The 16,614-nt window shown below is 35.3% G+C and overlaps 1 protein-coding gene and 1 pseudogene across 3 annotated transcripts in view; one reads left to right on the forward strand and one right to left on the reverse strand.

The window, feature by feature from the left end:
- Positions 1-13,466, reverse strand: part of LOC125856461 (uncharacterized) — a 15,778-nt gene extending 2,312 nt beyond the window's left edge. Inside the window, exons 1-8 of one of the 3 annotated variants that reach the window (XM_049536016.1) lie at positions 13,384-13,466; positions 12,961-13,353; positions 6,230-6,321; positions 5,335-6,035; positions 2,366-2,487; positions 913-1,002; positions 597-788; positions 389-487 (exon numbers count right to left, since the gene is read on the reverse strand). In XM_049536016.1, coding sequence (XP_049391973.1) covers positions 389-487; positions 597-788; positions 913-1,002; positions 2,366-2,487; positions 5,335-6,035; positions 6,230-6,321; positions 12,961-13,332 — 1,668 coding nt within the window. In that variant the 5' untranslated portion in view covers positions 13,333-13,353; positions 13,384-13,466. Of the gene's footprint in view, positions 1-388; positions 488-596; positions 789-912; positions 1,003-2,365; positions 2,488-5,334; positions 6,036-6,229; positions 6,322-12,960 lie in introns of all 3 variants that reach the window. The other 2 variants (XM_049536017.1, XM_049536015.1) reach the window with 2 other exon arrangements.
- Positions 7,287-9,090, forward strand: LOC125856467 (40S ribosomal protein S3-3-like; annotated as a pseudogene).
- Positions 13,467-16,614: the final 3,148 nt, after the last annotated feature.

Consider the following 16,614-nt stretch of genomic DNA (forward strand, 5'->3'; position numbering starts at 1 on the left):
AAAAGTAAACTACCTACTAACAGGTAGTTCCCAATCGAAGCAAAGATATTTGGAAGTTCTAAAAAGTAAAGCATTCATTTCTAGTACCTCTTATATAACAGCAAAAATCATGAAACCAGAGAAAGTAGCTGTGACACCCTTGGTCTTTTCCTCACATCAAAACAAGAAGGGGTATTGTGAAAAATAGAAGAGCTAAAGCATCCATGTTCACCATTTAGATATCTGTTTTGCTATATTGGGTTAAGTCCGAATCATGGTAAAAGAGAGGGCATGATGGGACCAATCATGTGAACAGGTTAATGGGATCGTGTTTAGACAGTACCCAAAATACAAATATTATTTAAGCAAATTCAAGAAACAAAAATATCAGAGAGAAATAGAAACCGACTCTTTTTTCCTTCAGATGTGTATTCTTTTGGAGATCTGCTGCAGGTTCAGGCAAAAAATGTGTGGCACTTTGAGTATCAATCTTTTCTGCAATGGCTCTCTGGGGAAGGCAAACAAAACTTCAAAAGTTTACGATCTCCATGAAATTTGTAAATAAGCAGTAGATGTAAACATACTGATATAAAGGAATTGATGCCGCAAGGCTGCACCTTCTCACTAGGTAAGCCAACTCTTCTGCTAAAACTGATGGTATCTAATCTGCTAGACCCTTTTCCTCTAACTGAAGAGCTCTTTCTTTGGAGTGATTCCATCTTGACGCCTGTGCAACAACCATCATTTCTCATGTCATACTCCTCTTCCAATTGGTTAGGAGCGTACGTGTACATCACATATTTCCTCAACTATCAGAAAAATAAAGTGGAAGCAAGGGATAAGGAAGTTAGACAGGGCAGCTGAATTGGCAAAGCTAACTTAAAAAGATTGTGTTCAGCAAGACAACACTGATTTTCTTGTCCATATACTCACTTTATCCCAGCGGTCTTGAGCTCTTCGGCGACTTCTAACCTTTCGCATCACACTATCTTCATTGCGCAATTTCTTTATCCTATATTCACACTGTAACATAGGAGGATCGACAAAAATAAGAAAGTATAGACATAAGGATCAATCACACCCTGCACACAATTATAAGTAAATTTTCCATGAAAAGAAGACACTCTAAATTTACTTCATAGGTTTTTACAATTTCAAGTATCTTCAGAGTTCCTTTCTTCCATCACTACTAAGTTCAGGACACCAGATCAATCTTATTGCCTAACCCACATTCCAATCTAGAGGTAAATAACTATGCAATTTTGGAACAAAAGGTCTTAATCTTGAACGTTTTGGTTGCTAGGAGTAGAAATGATACCCAAAAAATTAGTGTCAGACAAAACACTTTGCCCAACTTTGTTTTTCTTTTCTTAGTTGATGCTTCATAAAGAAATTAGCAGTTAGCAGATTTGAGAGGTATACCGAAAGACAAACTTTCCTCCACAAACATAGAAAACTGAATGGAAATTATCAAGAAATCAAGCTCCAGTAAGTTTCTACATCGAGTAGCTGTAAAATGTAAATCCTACCACCTCACATAAAAGCAGAAACCATAAGAGATCCATGTCCAAGATTTAATCAGCGGACATACCTAACTCGAGAAGCCCCGTGCATTACCATCAATACCTAAACTACAAACAACTATTGTTACAGCATATTTCAACAGAAAACGTGTTAACGAAGTCTCTTTTTGGTTTAACGCATTGTTCTCAACCACACAACTATGTTACACAGATACTTCATTTGCCTAGACTATTGTGTCGAATGGGTGTGACAAGAGTATGGGTGCTTTATGCAGATTATTCATAATATACTAAGAATTGACAGAAAATGCACTTTACAGGGTAGTAAACATACACCCCAGTACAGGATGCACACACGTAAACAAGTCCATGTAACAACAACTGAACAACATACGCAGTGATATCCACCAAGTGGGGTCTGGGAAGGGTAGACTGTACACAGACCTTGCCACTACCTCGTAGAGGTAGAGAAGTTGTTTCCGTAAGACCCTCAGCTCAACCGCATCAAACCCAAATAAAAGAAGAAGAAAACAATGAAGAAAGCATAGCAGTTAATAAGAAACACAGCTGTAAAGTTTACCGGAAAGAACAAAATAGTGAGATAATCGAAACACAATAAACAACATATGGCCAGAACTACAAGGGTACGACTAGTATTACGACAGGCACTAACAACCCTAAACCTCCGCAAGGCAAGAAAACAGTGTACCCCTCTAACCTTCTACCCTAATACGCGACCTCAACTCCTTCCTATCTAGAGTCATGTCCTCGGTAAGATGAAGTTATGCCATGTAACATAGCTTACAAATGAAAATCCATAAAATACAGTAGTAGTAACAAAAAGAATGAAAAAATGAATGTACCTGCACCAAAATGTAGAAGAAGAGGCCAATACTAACGCAATAGAGGCCACCAACATCTGCAAGGAAGCTTACTGCACTCTTGGGAGAGGAAGATATCATCAAAACATAGCCCAAAAATACTTCTGAAATGAAACAAACCACTTAAAACACTAAATATACACACCAGATTTCTGAAGCACAGCTAAACATCAGACTTCTTTTCTTACTCCCTGAATCCCAATTTATTCGATGCACTTCTCGTCTAGTCTATCCCAAAAAGAATGATATCTTTCTATGTTTAGAAACACAATTTAACTTTAGGCATCCCAATCTGCCCTTATCTCCTTGTAGCCACATAAAATATATATGGCTTATTTCAGACACACGGTTCAAAAGTCAGTCTTTTTTCTTAAACTCGCCAGTCAACATGCATCATATAAATTGGGACAGAAGGAGTATTATATTGGTGTGGTCTAGCGTCATATCCTAGACAACAGTTTAAGTATGAAATGATGCATCAGACTAGCAAGTTCAATTTTCTTTTTAACTAGTTTAGCCTGCAAATCAACAGTGCAATAGTATGTTCGGATTGGTTTTTTTAAGTAGCTATAAGCTAAAACCTAAAAGCCATGAGTTGGAAACACCCAACTTTTGGCTTTTTTTGTACTTTCTCAGCCTAAAACAAAGTGCTTAAAAGCATTTTTTTGTGTTTCCCAAACACCTCCAAAAATACAAAAGCCAAAGGTACTTAAAACAAGCCAATCCAAACACCCACTAGTCTTCATCTGATCACCCTATCTTTTTCCCCTTTATTTTTTCAGATAAGGTAAACGTTCCAGTTGATTATCCTATCATTTCCCCACCTTCATTATTTTTGCATCCACACTAAAAGCTTAAATTCCTCTTAGCTTGAAGCACATAAAACTATATCAAACAAAAAAATAGGATTCCATAGACACACCATTGAGAAGGTGAGATAGAGGTTGGTTATAGAGAGTACGAGGAGAGGCAGAGGTAGGACGAAGAAGTATTGGGGAGAGGTGATAAGACAGGATATGACGTAGCTTCAGGTTACCGAGGACATAACCCCAGATAGGAGGGTGTGGAGGACTCGTATTAGGGTAGAAGGATAGTAGGTAGTGTAGTGTAGTCTGGCTTAGGGTGACTTGTGTTTGTTATGGTTCTAGTTGTATTATTATAGTTCTAGTTTTTTTTTTAAGTTTATCATTATTTATTATTGTTTGTTAATAACAATCTACCCTAGTATATTTTTATTTTATTTTTATGACAAGGGAAACCCGCAGCCGCTACTCTTTGGGTGCGCACAGGATAAAAACCCCGCTCCTATGCAATAGCTCGCAAACCACATAGCAGAGGTAACCCGCACTAGGCAAGCCCGGTGCGACGAGCTCGACCCAAAAGGCAAAACCCCTTGCTTTCACTGGCAAGGGGTTTCGAACTTGAGACCTCCAACATGGAAGTCCCAAGCCCAAAGCACTGGGCCACCCCGAAGGGTCAATCTACCCTAGAATATAGTGTATGGCATTTCAATTATCACATGATTTTATTGTTGTTTTGACTACTTTTGCATGGTTTCTTGTTTCAATTTCTCTTCATTGTCTTCTTCTTTATACCGAGCTGAGGGTCTTTCGGAAACAGCCTCTCTACCTCAACGAGGTAGTGGCAAGGTCTGCGTACACTCTACCCTCCCCAGACCCCACCTAGTGGGATTTCACTGGGTATGTTGTTGTTGTTGTTGTTGTCTTCTTCTTTATACCGGGATTTGTTGCACTTGAGCCGAGGGTCTTTTGGAAACAGCCTCTCTACCTCCATGAGGTAGTGGTAAGGTCTGCATACATTCGACCCTCCCCAAACCTCACTAGTGGGATTTCACCATTCAGCTATTGCTACATAGCAGTGTAGGGCCTTAAGTGGAATGTTGTTTTATTTTGCCTCTCTGATTCTACAGACAAGTTGCTCAGTGAACTTATAATGTTTTGAAAGAGCACTGCTTTCAAGCAAACATCAAGGCAGGGTACTCATATTGTCTTCAGGGGCTTTCCACTAAAGGAACTTGATCTTTGTTATTTTTCTACAACAACATACCCAGTCGCACTTAACAGGTTGCACAATCTTAATTATGCACTCTGTATTAGCCAGAGAAACTAAACTTCTCATGAATCACGTAGAAAACAAATGCTAGGGGACAACTTTGGCATTTAAAAAATTGGCATAGGATCTGGACCAATCAGCTAGGACTATAACAAGAGAGTGAACATCTCTGTGGGTGCTGCAGAACACCAAATACCTAGTTCCGCATAAGATGCGCATATAGAAGAAATTTAGATATCAACAACTAACTGAGTTCCAGAACTCTCCTCCTCTCCCCCATCGCTTTCTCCCCAAAGTTGAAAACATGAGGGCAAAAAGAAGACAGAGGGGAATGAGGAAATTCAGGAAAATACATATCAATCATCTTATAAAGCACAATACTGCTGAAGGCTCTCGCCTAGATCTTCTTCTTTTTTTCCTATTGAAAGGTAACAAAACTTTCGCCTATATCAGTTTTCAAGACAAATAACAAACTTAAAAAGGAATTGTAAGTAGTTGATCAGTTCATACACAAAAATGTAGAAAATGAGTTACAAAAGAAGAGCTGTCAGATTTGGTATAAATGTATTTCGGGAACATGTAGGAATTCTCCTCAGAATGACAAGACATCATTAACATATTGTATGGTCCAGCATAAACTCATAATTTCTTACTGAAGTTGCTATTTACCAAAAAGATGAAACAAGAGAGTCTCTTGCAGAAGTATGACTGGAAAGATATTTGCAAACTTCATAGCTAAAGGTGTTTACACAGTACATGCATTATTCTAGGTCTAAGTATATGACGGAATGAAAATTTAAAAGTCATGAGGTTTGAACACTAACCAGAGAAGACAACAAAGAATAGAAAATGTGCTGAGAGATGAAGATGTTACTCACCAGGTCCCATAACATTTTGATCCTTGATCTCAACAATATACGAAGATAGGAAGTGGATATACAATGTCGTGTTGATTAGACCATCATTAGGGCTTTCGAGTGATGCTTGGAGTTGACTTATCTCATCAAAAGAGGAACCTGGAAGAAACTCATGAAGTAGTGGTTGGATGAGCTTCAGGTCATTCAAATTATGGTACAATCTCGGGAAAAAATTGAACTTCAATATATTTGGTGTCAGCCCTCTAAATGTAACTGGTTTGTCGTCAAAATTGCTTCCATTTCTCAGTGTTCCACTAACCAAGCTAACATGTTTCTTATTTTTAGGATCTGTTGCTGTTAGATTGAACTGAAATCCAGCAGCTGCTGCAGGACTATTTGGGAGATCAACAAATTGCCATGAAATATAGGCATTGTCCCGGCTAAGTGGACATCTGCTGCACTTAAGCATGATGGTCGGTCCCTTAGTTGTGTTTATACAGGAATAGTTGGCAAATGTTGACAGAGGAGCAAATCGATAGTCAATCAACCCTGGATTCCCAGTTACTACTGTTCCAAGACCACGTAAGTGTAAGCAGCTCATACTTGAGATGGTAGTGATATTAAACTCCAAATCGTTTATAAAAGCAGCTAAATCAGGTGCATTTGTTGCTCTCACATTGTGCATCTCAATAGCTCTCTTCGCTATTATATGGTATAGCAAACTGTGGAAGCATATATAAAGAGTCTATTATAGATGGAATAGAAGGTAAAGAAAAAAAAGAACAGCAGAAGAAAATACTATTCAGAAGAAAAACAGGCTGGATTCTTTTTTATTTTTAGACAAGAACAGGCCAGACACTTGGAAGAAATAGTGAAACACTAGAAATTAAAGAGAGAGAAGACATCATGTACTCACGCGGCAAAAAGACCAATAAAAAGTATCCAGCTAGCTATTGAAAAAGTTCCACCAAGCTCTGTTTTCCGCTTCGTGACTACCTTCTGGTCATCCTACATGAAAATGGCACATAATAACAAAAATCTAAAGATTGTGAAGAGGTGTGTTCAAGAATTTACAAACAGAAGTAAACTTTTACAGTATCACAGAAACACAGAAAACTGCTAAAACCAAAAACATCAACTGGTGGTACAACAAGATGACCATATCACAAGTAGGCTCGGTGATACTTGATTTGTCATACTGCATATGAGACAATAAGCAGAATAAAGGCCATTATTCAACAACTAAGATATATAATCTATGAAGTGCATGTTAAATTTGAGCTGCCTCTTAGTACTGGATATGATATCAACTATCATATATGATACACCAACCAGGGCATACACAGAATTTTTCAGAAGCAGACTGACATTTCAAAAGTGAACAAACTATCGTAATGACATCATTTTTAAGAAATAAAATTCATATTATATTAATAAAATTTAATTCAGGTACAGTATTACAACTCACCTCAACAAAATTTCACTTTTTGAAATGTATTTATCATAGGTGAAAACCGTCTTTATGTTAAACTATTTTTTGGTAATTACACAAAGAGAACTTCAGTGGTTTAGTTTATACTCACCTAGCAAGACGTCAAGGGTTTGAATCCCTTCTCTGTGTGCTTTATTTTTCTAACAAGAAGTCAGCAACGTAAGTCCAAATTTTTTTAACAATAATCGTGGTTGAGGCTCGATCTCCCAACCTGAACGAGGATAACGAAGCACTTGACCAGAACTGGGACAGTCTAACTGTCAAGTGGTGTCATTTTATTTACCTATATAAGTTTTTATATTATTTATATGTGCAATAATTAAAAACAATTCAACGGACACCGCTTGATATAAGGTAAATCCGCCCCTCAGAACATGTGATCTCAGCAAGTACACAGAAATTTCCTATTATTTTTCTGGATGCTCAAATCTCTAAATCAGTAAATCTAGAATTCAAGTATCCTACAAGTGTATACATGCAGGGAAAATATTGATTCTTTTGGGGTCAGAATGCGATTTTAAAAGAACACATGGGGTTATTCTAATAACTAATGAAATATAAAAACTTAAACAAATGGAATTTAGGGGTTGGATTGGATGCAAGAGACTCTTATCTTTGCTTCTTTTTATTTTCCTTCTTTTTCCCTTCTGAGATCAGTAAAGTAAATTTTATATCAGTCCGTACCAAGTAGGTAATAAAAGCTTAGAAGTGAACATGACTGCTAAAATGATAAAAAGTCTAATAAGTCTAGGTGGTCTCTACACCACTAACAATGTAATGAGAGCTTAAAAAGTGAACATGACTCCTAAAATGATAAGAAATCTATTAAGCCTAGGTGGTCTCTACACCATTAACAATGTAATGACAGAATCAAAAGTCAACATGACTACAAACATCCGAAGAGGGCGAAGAGAGCTACTCAGATGAGCAAAAAGAAGAAGTTTGTGGCGGATGGTGTGTTCTTCGAGGAGCTAAATTAAGTGTTAACACGTGACTTGGCAGAAAATGGATATTCTGGAGTGGAGGTTAGAATTACTCCTACGAGGACTGAGGTCATCGTCAGAGCCACTCATACTCGGCTTACAAGTGAGAAGGGGAGGAGGATCAGGGAGGGAGTTGACATTGTCCAAAAGAAATTCAATTCTGAGGAAAACACTACAGAGCTGTATGCAACACAAGCTCCTAGGTGGTCTTGCCGTTCTGAGTGCATATATGGTGTCCTGTGATTTATCATGGATAGTGGAGCCAAGGAAAGTGGGGTGATTAATTCATGATTGTCGGTGGAAAATTGAGAACTCCGTGTGCCAACTCCATGAAGTTCAAAGATGGTTACATGATATCTTTGGGTCAACCTGTGAATGTGTATACTGATTCTGCTGCAAGAAATGTTCTCTTGAGACAGGGAGTACTTGGCATCAAGATCGGGAAACCGTGCTTGATTGGGATCCAAAAGAACGCACAGTCCAACAACACCTCTTTCAGATCTTGTCATGATCCATTCTCCCAAGGAAGAAGACGAGTGCATCAGACAACTTGTGGCGCCAAGCCGCCAACTAACATTGAGGTTCTAGTTCAATGAAGTGGGTTGAGAACCATGAGGTCTCAAATTCAAATTCTAGTGGGGGAAAAACACAGGATGATTTCTTCCTATCTATTTAAGCCCAGGTGAATAGAGTTACCAGGTACATGTACTAGTGAGAGGTAGCAAATATCAGTAGGATTAGTCAAGGTGCACGTAAGATGACCCAAATACCACAGTTAACAAAAAAATCTGCATATTATATTTTGTTAAAGTCGAGTGTTAGTTTTGCTTTGCCAATGTCGGGTACTATAGGGACACATAAGGAGAAACTTTGTGTTAAAGCGATAACCTTCCTACTGCCTCAGATGAAACTTTTATTCTATCAAAAAACAATGAACATGACTCCTAAATGATAAGGATTCTAATATGTCTACAGTTTCTATATCATTAACAATGTTTCTCTGCAAAGAACCATTCCAAAATTAAGAGGAAAATAAGAGGGAAGGGGTCTTCTTCGTCTCACTTGAGCAAGAAGAGGAAGAAGCATCAGCAAGAGGAGGAGGAGGAGGCTCAATTTCACAAAGCTGGGTTCTTGATGAATGTGTCTGTTCTAATCTTTGGTTTAAATACTTATTCATGCTTCTTAGAACAGTCTTTAGATAGCAAATCCATACTGAAAACTGGAAGACATTTTTTTGTATCCCATTTGTATTGCATCCCAATTCCCATTTGCTTTATTCTTTTTTTTTATGGTAACAATGGTGTCTGGTACATCCCCTAATTGTTTAAATCATCTTCGAATTGTACCCATATTGTGGTTCATAGGTTGACAATACCTAAACTTCCAGCACCACTTCATTTGATACTTGTCTTTCTCACATACGACTTGAGCTATTAAATTTTAATTTATCATTCAGATGAAGTCCCAAATCCACAACAGAATGCAAACATCATGCAAAAGAGAACTTGTTTTTTTGGTAAGGTAATTTGTTAATATATCAGTACCTACTGCAGGGATAATACAAAAGAAAATGAGGAGAAGTTCCCTGTTACAATTGCAACTTCAGCAAACATTATGCAAAAGAGAAATGACCGTGCAAGAACGAAATTGACCCAAGAAATCGAAAAAACCCTTCATTCAACTGAACAGACTGCTAGTGTTAGAAAACCTGGAAATATATGGTTAGAAAAAGAAAAAAAAAGGTAACCTTGAAAGAAAAAAGAGAGGAGGTTGGAGGATCGAGTTGTACTCAAGACCCTACACTAACTCAATTTATGATCCATTGGTTATTTGTCAATATAATTGAAGTATGAACTCCTTTTGTGAGAATCAATGACACTAAAGACTGGCATAGAAAACTATTCTTATTTAGTCAGATAAAAAGATTATTTTGATAAGAAAAGTTTAGGAGACTGGAGAATTAGATGTCCTTAAATATAAACAAACGAGGGAAGGGATCTAAATCAGTCCTTGCACTACTGACTACTCTAAGACTCAAATCCGACATGTATTAATCCTGCAGAAAATGAATTGATGGTTTACTAATCTACACCATTACTACTGCAAACTGCAGCCCACCAAAACTGAGGTACCAACTTTGAAGTAATAGATACACCCAGTTCGCATAGTATCATTTTGAAGCATAGCTTAAGCAACTAAAATGACTTCAATTGACCTTTACCATCGCCTAGAACTGTATCACCATCACTCTAAAAACTGGCAAAAACATACCCCTACTTAGTCCATTCCTTATAAATTACTTCTCATAATTAGTTCAGGAAAACGTTATCCATATCCAGTGCTGGAGCAAAGTGGCCTCCAGTCCTGGAGTTATGATCTAGTTATCCATGTACTCTAATTAGCCTATTAGAGGCACTTTTTGAGTTCTTCTCATTTCGCACCCTTAATGTATGCACCATTTTTCATTTTGCACCCCATCCTCTTTTAATTTTGCCTTATTAACTTCACCATTTTTAATTTATACGCCCCTTTGTTTATTAAGATGTGCCCCTAAATATGCATCATATCAATTTGCACCCTATCCCTCACCAAACTTATTAAACATTCCATTTTATGAATGTGTAGGTTGGAATAGTAAACATCAAGGGCTCTGTGATGCTGTAACAGTATACACTTATCTATTTTCTCCGTACAACATCTCCAACTTCTTATTATCCAAATACATGCATTTCCAGGACTACATAGCGGAGGATTGTGCTAAAGACTTCATCTTCAAAGGATTGCCTAAATATCTAGGTTGGGTCAGTTATATGAATCCTAACTATCTATCTATTCAATCAAATGTTAAGAAATTGGGTTCTCAATCTAGAGATTGCTTAAATGGCAAAACAAAGTACCTTTGACTAAAAGGACCTTTATCAATTTTGACAGAGGTAAAAACTTTATCAAAATGACTCGGAAAACCAAATGTCATTTTCAAGTGAGAATACGACGGTAATCGAGACAACTGATAAAGTTAGTGAGTTGATTATGAAAAGTAGTGGGAAAATTAGAGTTGTTGGACATCTGTTTTACATGAAAAAGGAATTATAGATGCTGTAGAAAGAGAATATGGAGAAGAAACATATATTCTTTCAGTACCCAGTACAAATAATAAAATAGCAATGAACATCTTAGGGGGTTAATAATGAAAATAACAAAGGATAGGATGTTAAACAAAAGCTGGTGCATACATAAAGAGACAAATTGTGAAAAACAAAGGATACAGTGCAAAACTTTAGATGATGCATACATTAAGGATGCAAAATGCAAACAACACAGAACTTCTTAGTGCACAAGATTGAAACTGAAATCTAATGGTTCCAGAATGAGATAATAGATCCTAGTTGAATATGTCAAAGCATATTGAAGTATGAGCTCCTTACCAATAGCAAAACAAGACTGGAAACGTAGATCTTTCATAAGAAATAACCTTAGATCAAAAGGAAATATCTCTGTAAGCTCTCTCCAAAAAAAAACTCAAGGGAAAGCTAGAATGGGATAGCAGATAAACATGAACTTCCCACTGTTAATGCCCTTTCTTTACTTTGATAGGTGATACTACAAATGAGCATCCCAGGAGAATGCAACGATATTCAAGCACTCAATCAAGTGTCTTGAGAGAATGGAAGAGGTAATTCTCAAACTACCCCTGGATATTAACTGGTGGTACTATTTCAGCTCTTGACTATAAGATCATCAATTCCATCATTAATATCAAAATAGTGGAACACCTCAAGAAAATTCTATACAGAATAACTTCGATACATCACCTTGAGAAAGCAGCAAGCAACATTTGCCCGCAAAAATTCAATCATTACAAGCCTAAAAATGGGTATGGCAAATAATTTGAATAAACAAACGAATAGAAGAAAGACTCATCATACTTATACTTCTGCATCAACCTTTTTTTTGTTTTTTGACAGTTCTCTTTGGTAAGTAAGCAGGGCTTTATTGAAGAAAACCAACATTAAGAAGCTTTTAAAATATAGATTCTTGCCCTTTTCCATTATCTCCACCTCCCTTTTATTAGCTCAAGTTTGCGTCATACTTTAGAGGCAGCTATAGCAAGGGATTTATGATGGTTTTCTGTCTCTTTTTGTTTTTTCCTCTTTCAAGTTTTTATTATGGATGGGAAGGCAATCTGAACTTAATTCCCTTTTCTTTTTAAGCACTCATTAGGGGTTGGAAGTGAAAATATCTTACTTAGGCTACAGGGTGCTAAGGATAACTTTCGCTTGTGCCATCTTGCACTTTATCCATTTATCATATTCCCAGTTTTCCTTTCAGTTCCATGGAACAGAAGCAAAATATCCAATATAATTCTTGCAACTAAGAACTACGTAACTATTATAGAAAATCATTTGTGTGTCATACTCAACAAAACCAACCACAGCGTCCCTGATAGTCACTCAAATCAATGATTCACCTCCAGACTTTGTTTACTTCCACAAATTTCTGAGAACCACCAATTGGGAGATCACATTGAAAAAGCAATAACGCAGAAAATAATATATGACAGTTAAAACTCATTATTGAAGCAACAAGAAGCTAGCATTTATGACACCAGAACTGGAAGGTGAGTTCATTCAACAAGAAAATATCCTTCTTCTTGCTTAGTCTTAAATCTAAATCAAGGTCCTATTTGTCATTAAAATCTTTGTTTTAAATGGATGTTGACAAATTAGAGTTATGTGGCGTGTCTTACAAGTCCAAGAAGCAAGGTATAAAACTATAATAAACAAAGAGGGCTCTTCCTATCAACCTACTTTTGTAGGTCTTCTTTTGAATCTTCATATCCACTCAACATAAACCATACCACACAACTGTACATGCTCAAAACCTGTTAATAACCAAAAATATATGTTCCTTCTTTTCCAAAACTGGTTGTCACATATGGCTTCCCAAAACTCAAAACATTCCATAAATTTTCCGCAACTTTTAGTAAATTCAGTAAGCAAAATCAAAACTTGACTTTCAAATCTATGTCCAACTAGCTCTGTTAAAAAACCCAATTAACTTTCAGTACAAATTATGCCTCACAAATCTACTAATCATGAAATAATAAGTAAAATTAACCATACAATTCCATCCTAAAAACAAAACTAACAAAGAAAGAGATAGAAATCATACAAGCCAGTGGCGGGATGCAAAGCAGATATCAAGTCGACTAATCCACCATCGGATCTTGAACCAAATAGAACGTCCATCACCAAGCGGAGCACAACGAGCAAAAAAACAGAAACAAAGCCAAGAAAGCAACATAATAAGTGTAGCTTCAAGAAAGACAGCTTGCGATTGAGTTAACCTCCTAATTGAATCAAAATCGAAAAGGGCACCACTTCCAGGAAACGATAAGGATCTATAATCAACCCCAGAATCACTTTCCACAGGACCCCATTCATCAAACAAGTAACATATTCTACTTGTGAAGTTAAACAAGTAACCAGGGTTGCACTCGCATTGTGTAGCATTGTAGCGAAAGGAGTTGCTGGGACATTGCATTTTCTTCGCATTTAGAGAATGGTAAGAATAGTTGGAAAGTGAAGAAGGAAGAAGAAAATGGAGAGGAGAAGTAAAGAATATATGTATGGTGGGCGACAAATGAGAGAGAAGTCAGAACAAATGTGACGAACAATACTAAAGAGGAAAAAGTGCAAAATCAATACACGGTAGCTGCCTTGTTTGGTTTAAAGAAAAGTCCAATTCTAATTTTGATGCAAATTCCTAACTTGTTTTCAAAGATTTTTCAATCATTCATCAAACCCTCATATTTCTAACGAAATTGCAAGGAAAGGCATGGTAAGTCGCGGAGGAAGGATTTTCACCAAGGGGTTTCAGAAAAAGTAGTAATAGTATCCATAAATAAGTGGGGGTTGAATCAGATATGAACAAGTTGGTTAGAATTAGATAAACTTTAACTCTATCTCAACGTGAACAATAAAAGAGAGGAAGTTAACAAATCATATTTACACATAGATAAAGTTATTCTATCTTTTAACCTTGTAACTATAGATTTAAAATATGTAAATCTCAATCAAGTTTTCAAACAAAACGACAACATAGAACTTACATTTATTTAGAAAAAAATAATAATTGAAACTACAAAAATATGAAAAACAAGATATATCGTTAATTTTCGATGAAGGGGGTTTCCCTCGACTCCATCTAGCTCCGTCCCTGGGCATGATTTGTAATATATTGTACTGAGTTATTTTAATTAATAAATAGTTGGAATATATTCTATTTTTCTCATCTTACGTTATACAGGTAAATTTCTCTATAACGATTGTTCTTTATAATAGCATTTCACTACAATGGTCTACTTTTCTTCAAAATGTATTTTTCATGTTATAATTTATTTCTCTATGATAGCATTCTACTTATAATATCAATGACATTCATTAGAGTTGTACATTTTTGATAAAATTACTCCTCTATAACAGTCATACTCAAGTATTATGTAACAATATTTTATAACAAATATATTATGTTATAATAAAATATTAAAATATTTATGATATTCATCATTAATATCATGCACATAGTAAATTTCAAATACAAATATCTATTATTTTTTAAATCATTTTGATGTTGATTATTAATGCTTAAATTTAAGTTCAAACATTGATCTAATGATTTTTCTTTGAAAATCTCAAAACTCAATTATTGATCCTTAGAAAATGATGAAGAAGACAACGTGGGTCTTCTTGATTTGGTGTTATTTGATTAAATTGGTGGTTGGGATTGATTGTATTTGTGTTTGGAAGCTTTATTTTAAATTTGAGATTAGTTGAGGCCTATTTGCAATATTTTGATTGAAATTCAAACTGCAAATTCAAAGAATACCTTATAGACAATACAGACAAAGCAAATCCGGTAGGATTTATATGTAAGAATAATTCTTACTTATGGCCCAAGTTTACTTGTGACTTAAATAATACCATAAATAATATTTAATGAAGAATATAACATCAATGAATTTATTAAATAAAATTCGTATGATGACAAAATGAATGTATTCATCAAATTATCCAAGAATTACAAATATAGATATTTTTATTTGTAATATCTTGTTATATAAATACTACATATAGTATTAATTAATTTGTGAAGTATAATGTCTTCAAATTTTAGTCTTTAAATCTTTACTAATATTTTTACATGTACTCAATCATATCCTTTATTTATTTTGTTATATAATGCTATATGTAAAGTATGTTTTCTTTTGTATGGATTTTATATAACCTGAAATAAACTAAAAAATGAAATAGAATAAAAAGGAATTAATACAATCAAATTTTCAAATATTCGGTAGTCTTTTTTTTCTTTCCTTTATGCCTTTCTTTTTCATTTTAGTTTCTTTTTTCTTTTTCTTAACACATTAATTTTGTGCTTTCCTAAATTACAACCTGTATCTCCAAATTTTACTCTAAAAACTGAAGTCATTTTCTTTCTTTTTCTCCTTATAATGAATTAAAATTAAATTACCATCTCTCTTTCTATTTGTCTTTATAAATAATATCTCCTACTATTTAAATAGTTTATTATTGTTCTCTATAAATTTAGGGAGAATATATATATATATATAACATATTAAGACTTATATATTGTTGTCAATCTGTGTTTTAAAAAAAAACAGTAATACTGATTACCAGAAACTTTGCAGAAACACGTAGTTACCAAAGTTTCCAATGAACCAATGAAGAACAGAAATTAATTCACAAAAATTAAAATCTGTAAACATACCAGAATCTGGAAAAGACAAAACAGAAAAAGATCAAGCCCACTGAATGCACAGTGCCCCTTACGGAAATTATTCCCCTCTAGTATCCGAGGTTTGATTTGGAATATGTCCTCCCATGATAGAATGATCTCAATCACCAGTGTATTGATACCCAAAACGCTGGTGTCAGCGAGCCACTCAACGGCAGTAAAGTACATGAAAAATATATGTGCAGAAAAAGAAGAAGAAATCAGAAATTTTCATAAGTAAAAAGTCTGCAGAATAACTGGTATTTATAGCCAAGAGGAACTGGTTCTGAAAGGTTGCAACCTTTCAAAAACCACACGACCATTTCAGAAAGTTTGCAACATTTCAAACAGTCATGGTTGTTCCTGAAAGTTGCAACCTTTCAGAACAATCATCTCCAATGGCGGGAAATTCAAAAAAAAATGGGAAAGTAATTTAAATAAAACGGGTCACGCGGATCCGAGTCGGGTCGGAATGTTTCAGTTAATTAACTAATTAATTGAAACGTTTTGGCCATTTAATTTTATTTATTTAATTAATTAAATAAATAATTAAAACAAAACTTTGTCCAAAATATAATCTCTCGATCATTTTCCAAAGCCGAAACTGAGCTGAGCGATGACGATGACGGCGCGAGGGGGATCCCTCTTTTCAACTCTTTTAACAAGGATGGTAGGGGAAGAGATATAATTGTCCATCGAGAATACAACTTCATCATCAAAAGCATATAAAAAAAGAGGATCATCAATTCCAAGCTAAATCATATTTGAAACATCATTTTATAAAGCATACATGCAAATCACACTTAAATGGATATAATCATGAAGAAATAAATCAAGTTTTTCATGAGTACATATACATGTTTGACGAAACATGAGAATGACTAAGACATGAGAATGGACCATGAGAAACTAAATACCTCAAGCTAGAGTAGGGTCGGAGGAAAAGAGATTGGATAATGATATGCCCAAATTACATTTCCCTAAAGAAGTATAAGCGGTCTTTGTCAAATAAAGAACCTAACTGAGGTTAGG

The sequence above is a fragment of the Solanum stenotomum genome, chromosome 2 (assembly GCF_019186545.1).
Source record: "Solanum stenotomum isolate F172 chromosome 2, ASM1918654v1, whole genome shotgun sequence".
NCBI lineage: Eukaryota > Viridiplantae > Streptophyta > Magnoliopsida > Solanales > Solanaceae > Solanum > Solanum stenotomum.